General features: G+C 43.5%; 1 protein-coding gene across 2 annotated transcripts; it reads right to left on the reverse strand.

Annotated features, from left to right (window-relative positions):
* Window positions 1–624: 624 nt before the first annotated feature.
* On the reverse strand, window positions 625–14295 carry CISD1 (CDGSH iron sulfur domain 1). Of its 2 annotated transcripts, none has more exons than XM_056352939.1 (3): window positions 14140–14295; window positions 8243–8448; window positions 625–2872 (listed from the first exon to the last, which is right to left on the reverse strand). In XM_056352939.1, the coding sequence occupies exons 1-3, from the start codon at window positions 14168–14170 to the stop codon at window positions 2783–2785; spliced, it is 327 nt and encodes a 108-aa protein (XP_056208914.1). In that variant the 5' UTR covers window positions 14171–14295; the 3' UTR covers window positions 625–2782. The 2 variants fall into 2 exon arrangements, with proteins under 2 accessions (XP_056208914.1, XP_056208913.1); XM_056352938.1 differs by having other exon boundaries at window positions 14134–14237.
* Window positions 14296–14815: the final 520 nt, after the last annotated feature.

Genomic DNA, 14815 nt, shown 5'->3' on the forward strand with positions numbered 1-14815 from the left:
TTTGTACCACATTTTCGTGTAGGAGTTTCAGTGTGAGATGAAAATTGCCCGTTTGCAGAAGAATTTCTTTACAGTTAAAACTTGGTAAAAATCTAACCAATTCACTTCGTATTCTAGAGATTATTTGAGGAAAGCACTGAAGAACAGAGATTTCAGAAAACACCAGAGCAAGCAAGCAAGCACTCAGACCATCAGAATATGATAACCTATCATGGTATAAGAAAAAAATAAAGTGTTTTCTGTGACGCTCATCAAGGCTGCTGCCAAGTTTGTTTACACAAATTCAAGTATCTCTCTTCATTGTCATGTTCAAACAGCTCACATACACAAGTAACAGGAACTTCTAGGTACAGTACAGAAAACTGTACATACATAAAAGTAAGATTTAACCCCTTTGTGTCAATATTCAGAAATTTGACACTTCTCCCAAACAAACCCACCAAGACGTAAATCAACAAAGACACTGCTTCTGCATCTTTGCTTCCCAGTAAGGAAAACTCCTCATGGAACCCAGTTCCCCAACGCCTAAACTCCAGGAAATGTTTTATTGGTAAACTCCAGGAAATAGTTTTAGGACTCCGGAGACTCATCTGAAACTTCAGGACTTCATCTCTCAGCACATACTGCAGTTTTCAGTGAACTTTTATTCCATCAAGAGCAGCCAGGCTTTGCTGCTAACGGGAAAAGAAGTTTCAGAGGGAAAACCCAACCCAGACACAGGTTTATGATTACAGTAGCATTGGCATACAGCACTACACAACAGTGTAACTCTCCCTTGACAAAACCAGCACACTCATGAGATAACACAGATACTACAACCTCAAGATTAAGATTAGCTCAAACGTGTATTTGACAAAAATACAGAAATATGCAGTGTCACATTCTAATAATACAGAAATAACTTTGTTTTGGATAAAAGCAATGTATTTGATAATTCAAGGTTAAAACAACTTTCCATATGCATCAGTACTTGGCCAAGTAAAAAATATCAGGTATCTTTACAGTCAGGACAGGAAGATAGAAACAAAATTTGACTGCAGCTTCTTACAAGCAGAGGTCTCTCACAGACAGTTGTTGTCCCTACTATAGCAATAGCACTCCACCTGCAAACCCTCCTTTTCTACCTCTGTGCCATCTTCTCTACTTTTTGTGCTTTCTGCCAAAGTTTAGATCAGTCAGCTAAGACCTCAGCCTCTGAAAGTCTCACATAGAGAACATGTAAGACATTTTCTTCAATCTTCATCAGTCATACCAACCACACCTGAAAAAAAAGAAAATTGACTAAAACCTCTACTGCCCCAGCCATCTGGAAGAATCCTTAAGGGTCCAGGTCAAAATGTCAGCTTCTTGCAAAGGCCTATTCTTCTAGCTCTGAGGTAGTCTCTCTGTCCCAGGACATTGAGAGCTCAGTCTTACACAGGCTGCAATTATGCTAAGGGACTGGGTTTAATAAAAAACTGCCCTCTGCTACCCTACTCTTTGGGTTTTGCTTTGTAGTATTTGCCTGTTTATAAGTCAAAGCTATTTAATTTAAGGAAACCAGCATGACAGCCATTAATGCAACCATGCCAGACAATGCAGACAAGCGCCATACAAAAGGAGGGTAAGAGCTCTCCTTGTCTCACCCTTTCCCCCCTTGTTTCTAGCTGTCACCAAAGCCTTTCCTTGTCCATGTCAGTTCTTTTGGTAAAATTAGCTGAACTACTAATAGCCCAGGGAGATAGGGGTTATTTAAGACACATAGAGCCTAAGGCCACTTAGTAAGAAAGGTGTGCCTCCTCCCTCTGCAGCAGGAAGAGTCCTCCGGAACCAGCCAGAGCAATGATGAAGCAGACAGTAACAATGGGTGGAGTTTTAGTTTTTATTTTAGCTTCTGGAATATATCAGCATAGCCTCCCCACCTGAGAAGTGTCCCCTAGTCTGGGGAAATTAGCTTCGCTGCTAGACACTGCAAGTTAAACCAAGGCTTTCTAGCAGCAAAAACAACCCTGCCACCCCTGCCCATCACTCTTTGAGCACTTTGTATTATTCTGCTTGTCGATTAAGAAAGCTCTCGCAGCGACCATCTTCCTCATCCTACTCTAAATACAGATCTGCAGTTCCAGTAGTATGTTCCTGATACCATACGGTAGTAGGGTCAAGTTTCATCGCTGCAGGAAAAATCAAAGGTAAAATTGCCCTTTAGCCCCATCTTGCTGTAAACCTTTCGTGTCCTCTGTTCACAGATAGCTATTTTGAATTTGTTCCTTTTACAGAAGCCACACAGAACAGTAGTGTAATAGGCCAAACGTGACACCTGCAGAAAACACAGCATAATCAGAGCTTAAGCTGCATTTTGGCACCATGACTTCTTTCCTGCTGCTGCCTTTTACATAGAAATCTGTCGAGACCTGTAACTTCAGAACCTCTCCAGGATTTTAGCATCTACCTTTCAAACACTGTTCTATGGAATAGCCTCAAAGTAGTACACATGTATTTGAAAATAATTTAATACTTATTTTCTGATGAAGTACATTCTGTGCGTCATTTTAGTTTCATACTCAGTGACAGGGTACACACACCTTACAGGACAAAAAAATCTAAACCATGACTATTTAGTAAATTATGCATTGTAGTGATTAAAACAAGACAAACACCAGAGAAAATACACATGCTGAAGCCTGATGTATATACTACATTGGAAAGTCTTCAGTGGCATGACAAAGAATTTGTGGTTTTTTCCCCAATTACAAGTGAGCAGAGGGTTTGTCAGACATTCATTTTGTAGCTTCTACTGTCCACTCTACGCCTCCTTCCTCTTGATGATCAGAGGCCCAACGTTGTCACCGGTTTCCTCATTGTGCTTTGTGTGAGAGCCATCACACAGCGGGAACTGAAGAAAGAAAGAATACATACATCTAAAGTACATGCAGAGTCAGCATGAAGAACCTATGTTGAAAGTTCATTAGAACATCTTGTCATTAAATCCACTGTGACCGCACACCACAACTTCTGTGCTAGCATCTCAGGTCTCCCAGCGTTTTGGCTGAACACTAGTTTTGTCCATGTGAGCACAGAATGGATGAAAGGCTTGTTACGAAAAAGCAGCAACTCCACCCTATCGGGTGTTCCTGCCTCTGGCCAGCATGAGGAAAACTCATCCTGAGCTGACCTTCAACTGTAACCTACCTGGAGTATCTTGCTCTCAGCCTTGCCCCACAGACCATTTTCCTGGGCAACAGCCAGAGCTGAGAGCAGTTACAGAAGGTGAGGGTGAGGAGCTCCTTAGCTGATTTTTTTCCCTGCTTCTCCATAGCACACGATGAGGAAAGGGACAGTTTCCCTAGCTTGTCTATTAGTCCTGCCTCCAGACAGCTGAAGTGGCAAGCCAGCTTTGCTTTACCCTGACATAGCTAATTTCTCTCATTGACACAAAGGTCCTTTTGCATAAGCTGGCTTCCACATTAGGATTTTGACCTGCTAATGGAAAAAACCTGCACTTCCAACTGACATGGCTATTCATGAAAGGCTCTTAAGCACCGAGGTAGCGCTGAGGAAGTAATTTGAAGAAACATTTGTTCCATTAAAAAAAACCCCTAGAACAGCCTGGTCAGAGTAAGACCCATGGGGACTCCCTTTAGCCTAGCTGACTGTAACCGCCCAGGTCCCAGACCAGTGACAACCACTCTGCTCCTGGGTTGCTCTTCTTACATGCAAGAGCGAGGTTAGATCCCATCACTTGTCAAGGCTGCATTTTCAGGGCTATGCCTGCTCTGCAAAGGAAACTCGGGAGGCGATCACAGAAATCACTCTAGTATTTTGCATTGTTACTATTTTGTTTGCTTTTTTGGGAATTTTGGGAATCAAAGTTGGGCATTACTCAGCTTTTGCCTCTTTCAACAGCAATATTCTCTCACAGTACAGTCACAATCAGTCTTTGACATTCCACTGATCCCAGTGTTCATGCCTCAGTCATAGCCATTGAAAAAAATTAATACCCTATCACCCATGCTAAGTTAGAATAAAAATTTTCAAAGCACTGCACGAGATAATATAATGAAGACAATATACTTGCAAAAAAAATTCCCAGAGCTCTAAAAATAAAGCCACATGCCCCGTGAGGCGAGGTGGGTGGGGGGCAGAGACAAGAGGTGGGGTTTTTTTTGTTTTTCACAGTTACAAAATGTCAAAATCCATGCTATAAGTGGCAGGTGATATTTCCAAATAAAGAAACACTGAATTCAGAGAATACTCCTGTAAGCTGATTAATGCAGGAACTTTATCATTGCATCAGTCATTTGTGACTCAATGAGTAGGTACTGACAGATATTTGGAAAACTGATCAAACAAGAATGTGTATGTTCATGGGACAGTGACCAGCTTCCAACCCAGATATTCCTGGGCCAATTTTTTTTTTTCCATGCAGCCCCACAGTTCACTGGTCTTCACAGAAGCATCTACCCAGCTTCCATCTGACATTAACATCTCACAGGGCCCAAGGAGGCAAGCCCAAGGTCCAGCTACAGCAACATCATCACTTCAAGTTAGCAAGTGACAGAAATGGTGGGATTCATAGGTTTCAGAGAACATCAAAAGGTATTTAACAGCTACCAACTGTGACTGCTCCGAATTCACCCTCTGCATCAGCTGGTCTCAAGAACCACTGGCTCCCAGGGGCTGGGACAATAGACTTGAGCTCCTCAGGGGAAAAAAAAGCCAAACCAAAACCACACCAGGAAAAAAAAACCCAAACCAAAAGACCACCACCGCTCTTCCAGAGGACCCACTTGATCACCTTGAGGGCCAGATATTGAATAGGTGGATCCTGAGGCTGACACAACATCTTTATCCTTAATTAAAATAAAGCAGGCTAGCAGCAGTGACCAAAGCTCAAACCCTGAGGGAAGCGCGCAGGGATGCGGACAGCTCAGCTTATTTCCCTTGACACTGAACAAGTTTAGATTCTCTACTGCTACTTCTGATGTTCTGCAGCAGTATTCCTTGACCCACAGCCTGGGGACTAAATAATTCTCTGGAAGGCACAGAGGTTGCAGGTCATTGAAAAAGAAAGCAAATTAACCCTTCCCTTCAGCTCACACAGTTAAAAATGTAGAAGATTAAGAAAACAAGTGTTCTGACTTTAGACTAATTACAGTTTGGTTTTAAGACAAAGCTCTTGCCTCTACACTGGTAAATTTGAGCAATTGGTTCTTCCACAAAACTTGACAAGCAGCCCTGTCAAGTGCCTGCACAGCACAACATTGGGCAGGAGACAGCCATTTAAAGAACTACCTACTACCTGCTTTAACAGATTACACGTTGAAGATACCACATGTGGTTTGTTCAAACACAAACACTCCATGAAGGCTTTGGCCAGCACAAACAAGCAAAAGCCTTTGAAGTACTATTTCGGGGGGGGGGGGGGGGGGGCGCGGCGGAAAAAACACAAAACCCTGAAAATGATTTTGCTCATTTTTTGAAGGGTTACTCCAAACCACCCTGGTATAGTCCAACTGTTTTTTTATTCCCTGTATGGGAGGTACACCATGCAAAGTCAGCTGTAGTGCATGCACACTGTCAGCGCACACAGAAGTATCCTATGATTCATAATGCTACTGGTTCAGATTAGGCTAAATCTGATGAGAAGTGCTCATGCAGTGATATAAGAGGACACTTAATTCTAACCTATATATGGAATAGAGATCCCCATACACCACTGATTTAACAGAGTGGATACTTATTGCTTTTGATTTTTATTCCCCTGCATTGGAAGCACACACATTCTACCATTTTGTGATCATATAAACATCACCTTAGAAATTTTAACAGGACCTTAGTGTTTGAGAACTGTAAGGAACGGATAATGCCCGTTAACTACTTCCAAAGATGACACACATTGGAATGATGTGGAATGTCTCTTATTTTATTACTGCTTGGCAATAACTGAGCATAAGAATCACGCACACCATCTTAAAAATTATTCTACCCACCATGAAAGGTCAACCAATCAGGGCAAGAAGGTGGCAGCAAAACTGGAAACTGCAGTCCTTCAAGCAGAACATGCTGATTAAAATACTCATTATTAAGCATCAGTAAAAGAAAACAAATGCCTTCAAAATTTTCCGCTGACCTCCTTAATGTCTTTACAAGACTTTCAGATCAGAGTTCAAAGAATAGACTCATTATAAGGTAGCCCCATCTACTTCCTTTCAGTGTGTGATTTCAGAGCCTTAACTCAGTAGGACAGTACATTCCTGAACTGACAAGTCCCCTTCAATATATGCCAAACCGTGCTTAAGATTTTTATTTCACACAAAAAAAGACAGTCTCAAACAATAGCAAGAATATTGGCAGGAGCTGCAATACAACCACTATCTTCCATTTCTGTTCAGAAAAAAAGCAAGGTTCAAGTTAGGATTTTATTTTTTACTTTTTTCCCAGAAGCACTGAAGGAGGCACCTGAGGTAAATCCAAATTCAGAAAGTGCAGATACCTAAAGCAGCTTTTCTCTTTCCCTTTTTTCTTTTCTGAAACTGTGCCAGTCATGGCAACTTCCAGTGCTTGGATTTTGGCTGTCAGTCGAGACTTGCCACAAATATTTAGCAACAATACTGGTATATATATGAATGATACCTGCATGGTGTACACCCATCAGCACTGCATGTAAATGTACACACTTCCCTGTGGTACAACCATACAATATGTAACTTAGTCTGCGGAGCACACTGTGGCCATGGTAGGAGGAATGTATTATGTTTTTCAGTTCAGACTCTGGACAGAGTAGAGCAGAGGAGTCCACCTCCACAGGACTATTTTAGAATCAAATCATGGTGCTGTTTAATCCTCAGTAGTGTTTCAGTGTTAAACCAAATACAGCTACAGTGACTACCCGAGTTACTTTCACCAGCAAGGCAATAAAATCAGATCTGACAACACCAAGAACTGAAAAGTTACAACACCTGGAAAATTTCAGCGTGGCCCAATCAGACTAGCATCTAAGGCTTGAGAAGTCTGGGTTTCAGTTCACTGATGGAGAGCAAGCTAGATTTCAAGGCAGCTGGCCTCGGTTACCTGGCTTTGGAGGGCTGTATTATTTCAGTCTCCACACATTAGCGCCTTGAATTCCAAAAAAAAACTTAAATGTGTGCCAGTGGTACATGCACAAGGCTACTCATTAAATCTGTTTTTTCTCATTACATGTCCTGGCACTACTGCTACAGATACATTGCACAGATCTCAGCTACATCAAATGTCACGCACCTCGACCTCAGATTAAATCTCATCTCCGCGTTATTGAAAGGCTGGGTGTCACACTTCCCGCTAATTTTAGTCAACTGAGACAACCCAACTTCACATGCACATAAGCTGGACCAGTGTCTAGGCCAGACTTCTAACTGCTCAAAAATAAAGGCTTAAAATATGCCATCATGATTTCATTGGCTTTACTTTGGGATTACCCATATAACTATTTTGCCTTGCAAAGGTACAAACACATTAAGTCCATCTGTCTAGATTCTTCAAAAGCTTTTAACCACAGTGACTTCTTTTTAGATCGTCTCCATCACCACTGGAAATAATGAGTACCACCAAGGTACTCATGTAGCAAAAGATAGCTATCTACAGTATGCGGCAGTACTACAACAGTAAGTTCAGGACAGAACAGCAGTACTACCATCTGCACAAGTCAGGCTCTTCCCACAACAATTCTGAACTCGCTCTGTCTACAAGATTTAAAGATGGGTTCAGGTATTGCAAGTGACAATTTGATACCAGGTCTGGTATACCAAGAGAATTCTTAATTGATTTCTGTTATTAACATCATGAACAAGGTACTTTCTGACTGAAAAAACTAAGCTTCCAACTTTCTCCAGTAAAAGGTGTTTAAGGTCCTCTCAGACTATGGTTCCTGAGCTCCCATTGCCAACAGGCCAGTAGCTTTGGATAAACCTCAGTATTAGCACAGGCAGCACACAAAAAGCTGTCATTCATGACTATGATTGCTCCATACAGCACCTTTCCTTTCAAGAGATCTGCTTCTTCAGAGCTACAGAAACATTTTGTTCACTATCAGCACCGATCTGCAGGCTTCACTGCAAGACAGCATAAAACTACATAGTTTTATGAATTACAGAACTGCTACATCTCACTGCAGAATAGTTCAGGTGAAAAGAAGTTAGCTTCCACTAAATAAAGCGGTTTGAAACTAGTTTTTTTGAAAGATACATGCACATGAACAAAATTGGACCACTTATTCTTCTCTTACCTTCTTAGATCTCCAACAACGACAGTACACAGCCTTGTCTCCTAGATCTTCCATATCAAATGCATGGACTACCTTGGGGTTATCCTTCTGGATATGGGGATTGACCATTGCTTTGCAGCATTTGTCTTTACAGAGAAATTTTTTGTAAGCTAGATACCCAACAGCAGCTGCTCCAGCAGCTAAGGAAACTGCAGCAATCCATTCAACTAGAATAAGAGAGAAGAAGAAAAAGAAAATGTCAAGTTTTGACCACAACATTTTGGTAAAGTTACTCAGTAGTAAATGTCTTCACGCTTGTGGCAACACCTTTACCTCCCAACACCTTTTTGTTCTATAGTAGTAATAAACTGGTTCAGAAGAATATTTTCTTTTGACACTTACCAAGTTAATCTACTCCTTTTAACTGATCAGTGCTCCTTCACCCCAAGCCCTTCTACACAAGGTGAGGATTCAACTGGCAGCATTTGGTGTGTTTTGGTTTTTTACCCTTTTATTTGGAAACCTCCGATACCAACAATAGTAGTATAGCGTTTCCAAGTTCAGCACATTAAACCAGCTATAAATACACCCTGTACCAGCAGAAAACCCTGTTGTTTCAGTTGCAGGAAAGTCACTGAAGAAGCACATTCAGCATCACCAACCCAAGCAGGATCCCCCCAAGCTATGATTACCAAGTAGGTTTTAGTATCATGCATCTTCTAACTGAAGAAATTTAACCAGTGTTCAGCAATGAAGAAATTACTTAATATACTACCACCAGTAACAAAAGCCAGCTTGGATGAAATCCCTACTGTGGTGTACAGGGAAGAACAAGGGTCCAAAAAGACTGTTATTTAAGAGTAATAGCACAAATTTATTTTAACTAGACTAGGTCCTGACTCTCTGAAAGACAACTTCCATTAAAAAAACCCTCTTCCCAACACCGCTCATCCTCACTTTTCCTCCCTCTAGTTATCACTACAAACTTCGCAGTCATGTTCACTTAGTACAATTTCCCTTCCTGCAAAGAGTTTTCCTACTTTTTTGTGACTCTTCTTTCTCTCTGCCCCACGAAAATACGCTGGACTTCAGCCCAAAGGTTCTGGTTGCAGCAACAGCCCAGCCATTTCTCTCGGAGCAGCATGTAACTGGTCTTTCTTTGCTTTTTATCCACCACTTTTTACTCACACGTGTCTCTAATACGTACATACACAGTTTGGCTGATTCTACAGACAAATCAAAGAGGAATTTAAGTTTTAGCACATTTACACAACTTGAGAAAACTAGAACAGTCTCCAGTTGGGAACTTCTACCTCACCCTTCCATCTTCACATCGGATTTGAAAGATGCCAAGCTAGACGTCATCTTTGGAGCATGAGACTTTACTACATTAAAGGCTAAGAAGAAACAAAAAGCCTTTGTTAGTTCTTCCTACCTTCCACAGGCAACTGACTCGCTGTATTGCCACTGTAAGCTTGCACTAAAAAGATCAAGAAGGTTTTCTGCCCCTGTTCCACCGCAGTTTCTGAAATCCATGCCAAGACCTCTCTTCAGCTAAAACATTGTGTTAGCTCACATGCACCATGCAGATCCATGAGGGTCTGTACACAGCAATGTGTGGAATTAGACAAATACTTGTACCATGTCTGCAGCTCTGTAAGATCAGGGTAGACAGGCACTCCTTTAGAATCTTACTAAAGGTGTAAAAGACGCAGAAATCCTTCAGAGTTCATTTTCTTAGGAAATGAAGCAGAAGAGACCAACATACAGAGACCTATCCTGCAAATGAACGACAAACCCTCTCTGTAACAGAGTCATATTAAGATACAGAAAGCCATCTTTAACAGCAAAGGATTTAGGGCATGTTTCCCTGCTCCCAAATTCTTTAGAACAACAAAAACCCAGGAAAGCATACTGTGAATCTATCCAGCACGGTGAGTTCTCACCTCTCTATCTCCCCATCACAAACTAGCCAGAGTTCCAATTCTAATAGGGTAAAGAAGTCAGGAGGTAAATTAAAGAAGGGATTCTATGAAAATCTGCTTTAATTTAGCAAACCAGCCCAAACTAATCCAAAGAACCACCACAGTTTAAATCAGAGGCAGCAGGTTCTCCCAAGGAAAGCCACTGCAGAGACGCCTGTAGCACCCTTTCCCCTTCTTGCTTGAGCCTATTTCCCCAAACACAGCAGGGAGGAGGTACCCAACCAGTTCATTGACAAGCTGGGTCTGACAAGTTTTAATGGGATTTCTGATGAGATGTCAAGTGCAGCAACAGTGGCAGGCAAAACAGAGGGATTCCCCATACTGGGGATTTCAGAAAAGCAGTGGTTGCAAGCATTGCCCAAGCTGCTAGCCGATGTGTTTGCCAACGAATCAAATCTTAACCTATGTTTTTAAGTAACCAATGAGGGGACAATGATAGAATTCCATCCCCTTAAGGAAACCAAAAGGAAAAAGTGATTTTAATAAAGGCCAAGGCTGACACCTACCATTGAACCACCCTTTTAAGGTGCTGTACCTTAAGGAAGCTGATTGTCTATTGCACCTATCCCAAAGTCCAGGTCAGCTTAACAAAACAGCAGAGGAAAAAATCCTGATGACAAAAATACTTCTACAACTCACAGCTTGAGCAAGAAAGTCTGCACTATAATTTAGTAGCTTTGCAGCACATTCAGAAGGGCTAGTCTGCGCCCCTGTATCTAACCCAGATCCCTCTAGCTATTCCTAATGCCACCTACCACATAACCATGCACAGCACAACCAGCTCAACAAGCAGGGATCATTAAAGTAATTGTCATCTCATACTTCAGTGACCCTCTACTACTTCTCCTGAGGGCCAGATTCATCTATTATACACATGGGCAAAGTGTATACATACAAATAGCTTAAGATATTTTTTTTTCTTATAATACATCATAGTGTCTTTTTTACTGTATTAGCTTTTTTCAATCACTTTTCAGGAGCTGTATCCGGGTGAAAAATGCTATCAGCTGATAATACATGAAATCCAAACATTTAGGGTAGCCCATTCTTTATAAAGTTCAGAATTGCCTTAATAAACATAATGTAAATTTATGAAAGCTATTTAAATTTAACAAATAAGACTCTCTTATGGAGTTACCATCCTGCAAGGTTTCAGAGACAGTAAGTTTCCTTGTCAAGTGTTTTGTTTCACAAATACATTTGAAAGAGCTGGAATGCCCATTTCATCTTTCAAACTAAGTTAACCATAACACTGCACCTGGAAAGAAAAGACTTCCCAGAAGTTTTAAATACTTTAACCTCTGTTTCAATAGGCCTCTGGTGCCAATTCAACAGTTTGCTGCCAAACTCCTAAGGTCATGCATCTATTACTTGAAGAGGAATCTGTTAACAGAGTGACATTGATGTGGAATGACAGGTTTTTTATTTCTTTTTAAAATAAAAACACTAAGAGCAACTTTTGAATGATTATTAAACAAATTCCAATTCTGGTATAATACCAAAACACAATGTTACAAAGCACTACAGATCCACACACTAGAGGTCTGTGTAACATGGCAGAAAAATTGTTTCAATGTCATAAGCACTAAACAGTGGAAAAGGTTTGGCTAAAACTGCAGGAAAATTAACGCACGAAGAGAAGGGAAGCGACAGAAAGAAGGAAACAGGAGCTCAAAGAACGCAGTCCTAGGAGAGGAGACAGTGCACAGAAGTAAAACAAAAAAAAAAAGAAGATGAGAACAGCAACAAGCCAATGAGGGGAATTTATTTTCTTCTATATTCTTTGGGCATGTCCTAATGAACTAGAGATTTGGATCACAGTTTCTCCTCTCTTCCATCTCTAACCAGCTAGAGTATTACTCTGGATGTTTCCACATACAGGCTACAGAGGAAGTTTTAGACCTACCAGAGTGCTCAGACATTTTATCTGCACTGACAAGCATATGAAGAAGCCAAGATGCTCTTGGCTCTGTAAGAAGTACACAAATCTCATTATGACACGTATCAATTTACTTTCCAGGAACTGGCAACAACACGGGGCATAGCCGCAGCCCTACCAAGTTAGTACAAGACAGACCTAAGAGGCAATTTTCAAGTTACCTCTGCTGCTTAAAAAATGTTCATGTTATTCAAAATTCAGCTACAGAATAGTAACTCCATGGAAATCTGTACTTTTTGTCTTCAGAAGGGCTTAAAAACTTTCAAGTGTCATTCTCCTCCTTTTGTTGCCAATGAAGAGGCTATTACTGTCCAGAAGTTACTGACAATCCCATAGTGTAACCGACCACAACAAAAGGCCACTTTCTGCAGGCCTTGCCTGGAGAAACACGTGACACTTGCTTACTGAAGAAGTGTCCAGGATAACTGGCTGCACAGAAAGCCTAATGGTAGAATCCAACCTGTCAAGCAGATAAAGCCACTTCTACTACTTCACAACATTCAGAGGAAATGGGATTATGACTGACAAGCTTAATTTAACTGAAACCATAAAACAGAGAGGCCACCTGAGAGACAAAGATCGTTGGATTTGGCCAACAAGCAGCACAAGATAAGTCACAGTGATTGGATCTGTGGTCAGTGTAGGGTCACATCTGCAAACCACCATATTAGTCATGAGAAAAAGCACTAGCCGTGCTATTCACTGCCTTCCAAAGGGTAACCTTTGAGCACATATACACAAAAGCAGTTGTTTGGGTTTTTTAATACCAGGAATTAAATGCCACAAAAATAAGATGAGTTTCTGGTGCCTAGTTTTCAGCAGAGAGTAAGGCATTAGCATGATTTCAAAAATTCATCAGCCCGAGATACACGCAAGCTGAAGAGCAAGCTGTGACCTGCCAGTCACTGATCAAGTTCAATCTTGACAGAAATCACATTAACTGTATGCCGCTGTCACTGCCTCCTCTGAGACAAAGCACCTTCCCGACTGCTCTGACCAGCTGTCCCCCTGCTTTCCTGGGTTAAGGAGAATGTCTGCAGTCTGATTAAGAGCACGTGCTCTCTCTCCCCCACAAACTCGGTTTTCTTCTCAATTCCTACCATATAAGAGCTGTTCTAATTCTTGCAAGCTTATAAATGACCGCAAACTGCCCTTGGGAACCCAACCTGCATGCAAGCTATTACCAAGTCACCCTTAGGGCGTCAGTTTCATTACTTTAATAAGCACAGCCTTCCATCACCTTATAACCCATTCGAGATTATAGCGATGCCTTGGCCAAACAGGCTCTGTACCAACACTGTAAACCCTCCCCCAGAAAAAAAAAACCAAACAAACCAACCTAGCTGGATAGAGCCCACTGAGTTAAAGGCACAAACCAGGAACGGCTTTGCAACCGGGAGCCACGGCCACACAAGCGAAGCTCGTTTTTCGGGGGAAATCAGGTAGCTCAGCCCCGCCAGCAGCACTGCAAACACACAAGGTACTCCAGGCGCGGCGTAGGCCCGCCGCTGCACAGGGCGAGCACCGCGGTTATCCCAACGGCACAGGACCGGGCTGCGAGGAGAAGTGACAATCCCAGAAATTCACAGATTTTCATGAAATTTACACCGAGCAGCTGCACACAAAGCAAGGGGACAGCTGATCAGAGAACAACGGCAACACCAAGCACGAGGCGAGGGGACAAGGCAGCGCAGCACCGCGGGCCCGCAACGGGCCGCCCTCCACCACAGACACGCCAAGGCGCGGCGCGGGGCTCCGCGCACCCCGGGACCTTACGGGGGCACAGCTGCCCCCCCCCACCCCCAGCCGACTAACAGAGAGCGGCTCGTCCGCGCCGCCCGTCCCCAGGAGCCCCCGCGGGGGGCGGCCACACCGCCATTTTGTCCCCCGGGGTCCGGGGTTCCGCGCAACGCGGGGCGGGACGGGACGGCACCCCTTCCCCGTCTGCCGACGGCACCCCCCGCCCGCGCCCCACCAGCCGTGCGCACCCGTACCCCGCACGGCGGAGTGCTGCCCCGGGCCCATCGCTCCTGCTCCGACGCCGTAGAGGGCACGCGAAGCTCCGCGGCCCACCGCGCATGCGCCGCCAGCCGCCCGCCCGCCCGCAAGATGGCGGCGAGGCCCCGCCTCTTAAAGGCCTCCCCGCGAGGGAAAGGGGTCGGTGGCGGGGGGTGGTTGCAGGCGGGGAAGGGGACAGAGGGAGGTGCAGAGCGGAGCGGAGCGGAGCCGCTCGCTGGCCTGGCGCCCGGCGCGGGACGCTCAGTGAGGGCAAGGCGGTGCCTGAGGCCAGCGGGGCCCTGTGCCCGTGTGAAGTGGGTGGGGGGCGTCACGATGTATCCTGAGGAGACGCCGGCCTGGTGCGGCCTTACGACTGGCAGCCCAGTGCCCCCCGTCACTGGGGCGCTGCAAGCCCATTAGAACGTACTGGTCCCGTGAAGCTGTGGAGGTGAACTAAAGAGCGATATGCTCAGTGACAGCTGTCTTAAACCTCACAAACTTGGGATACTGACGTAAGCAAGAGGATTGCTACTTTTTACTTAAAAAAAAAAAAAAAAATACTACCAGAGTCCTATCCCTGATTAAGGACTTGTTAGTCAGGGCCTTCCTGAACGGCCTTCTCAGCCAGCATACCTCTCCCGCTCCATTCGTACAGCACTGCAAACGTGACAT

This window comes from Falco biarmicus, chromosome 9 (assembly GCF_023638135.1).
Source record: "Falco biarmicus isolate bFalBia1 chromosome 9, bFalBia1.pri, whole genome shotgun sequence".
NCBI lineage: Eukaryota > Metazoa > Chordata > Aves > Falconiformes > Falconidae > Falco > Falco biarmicus.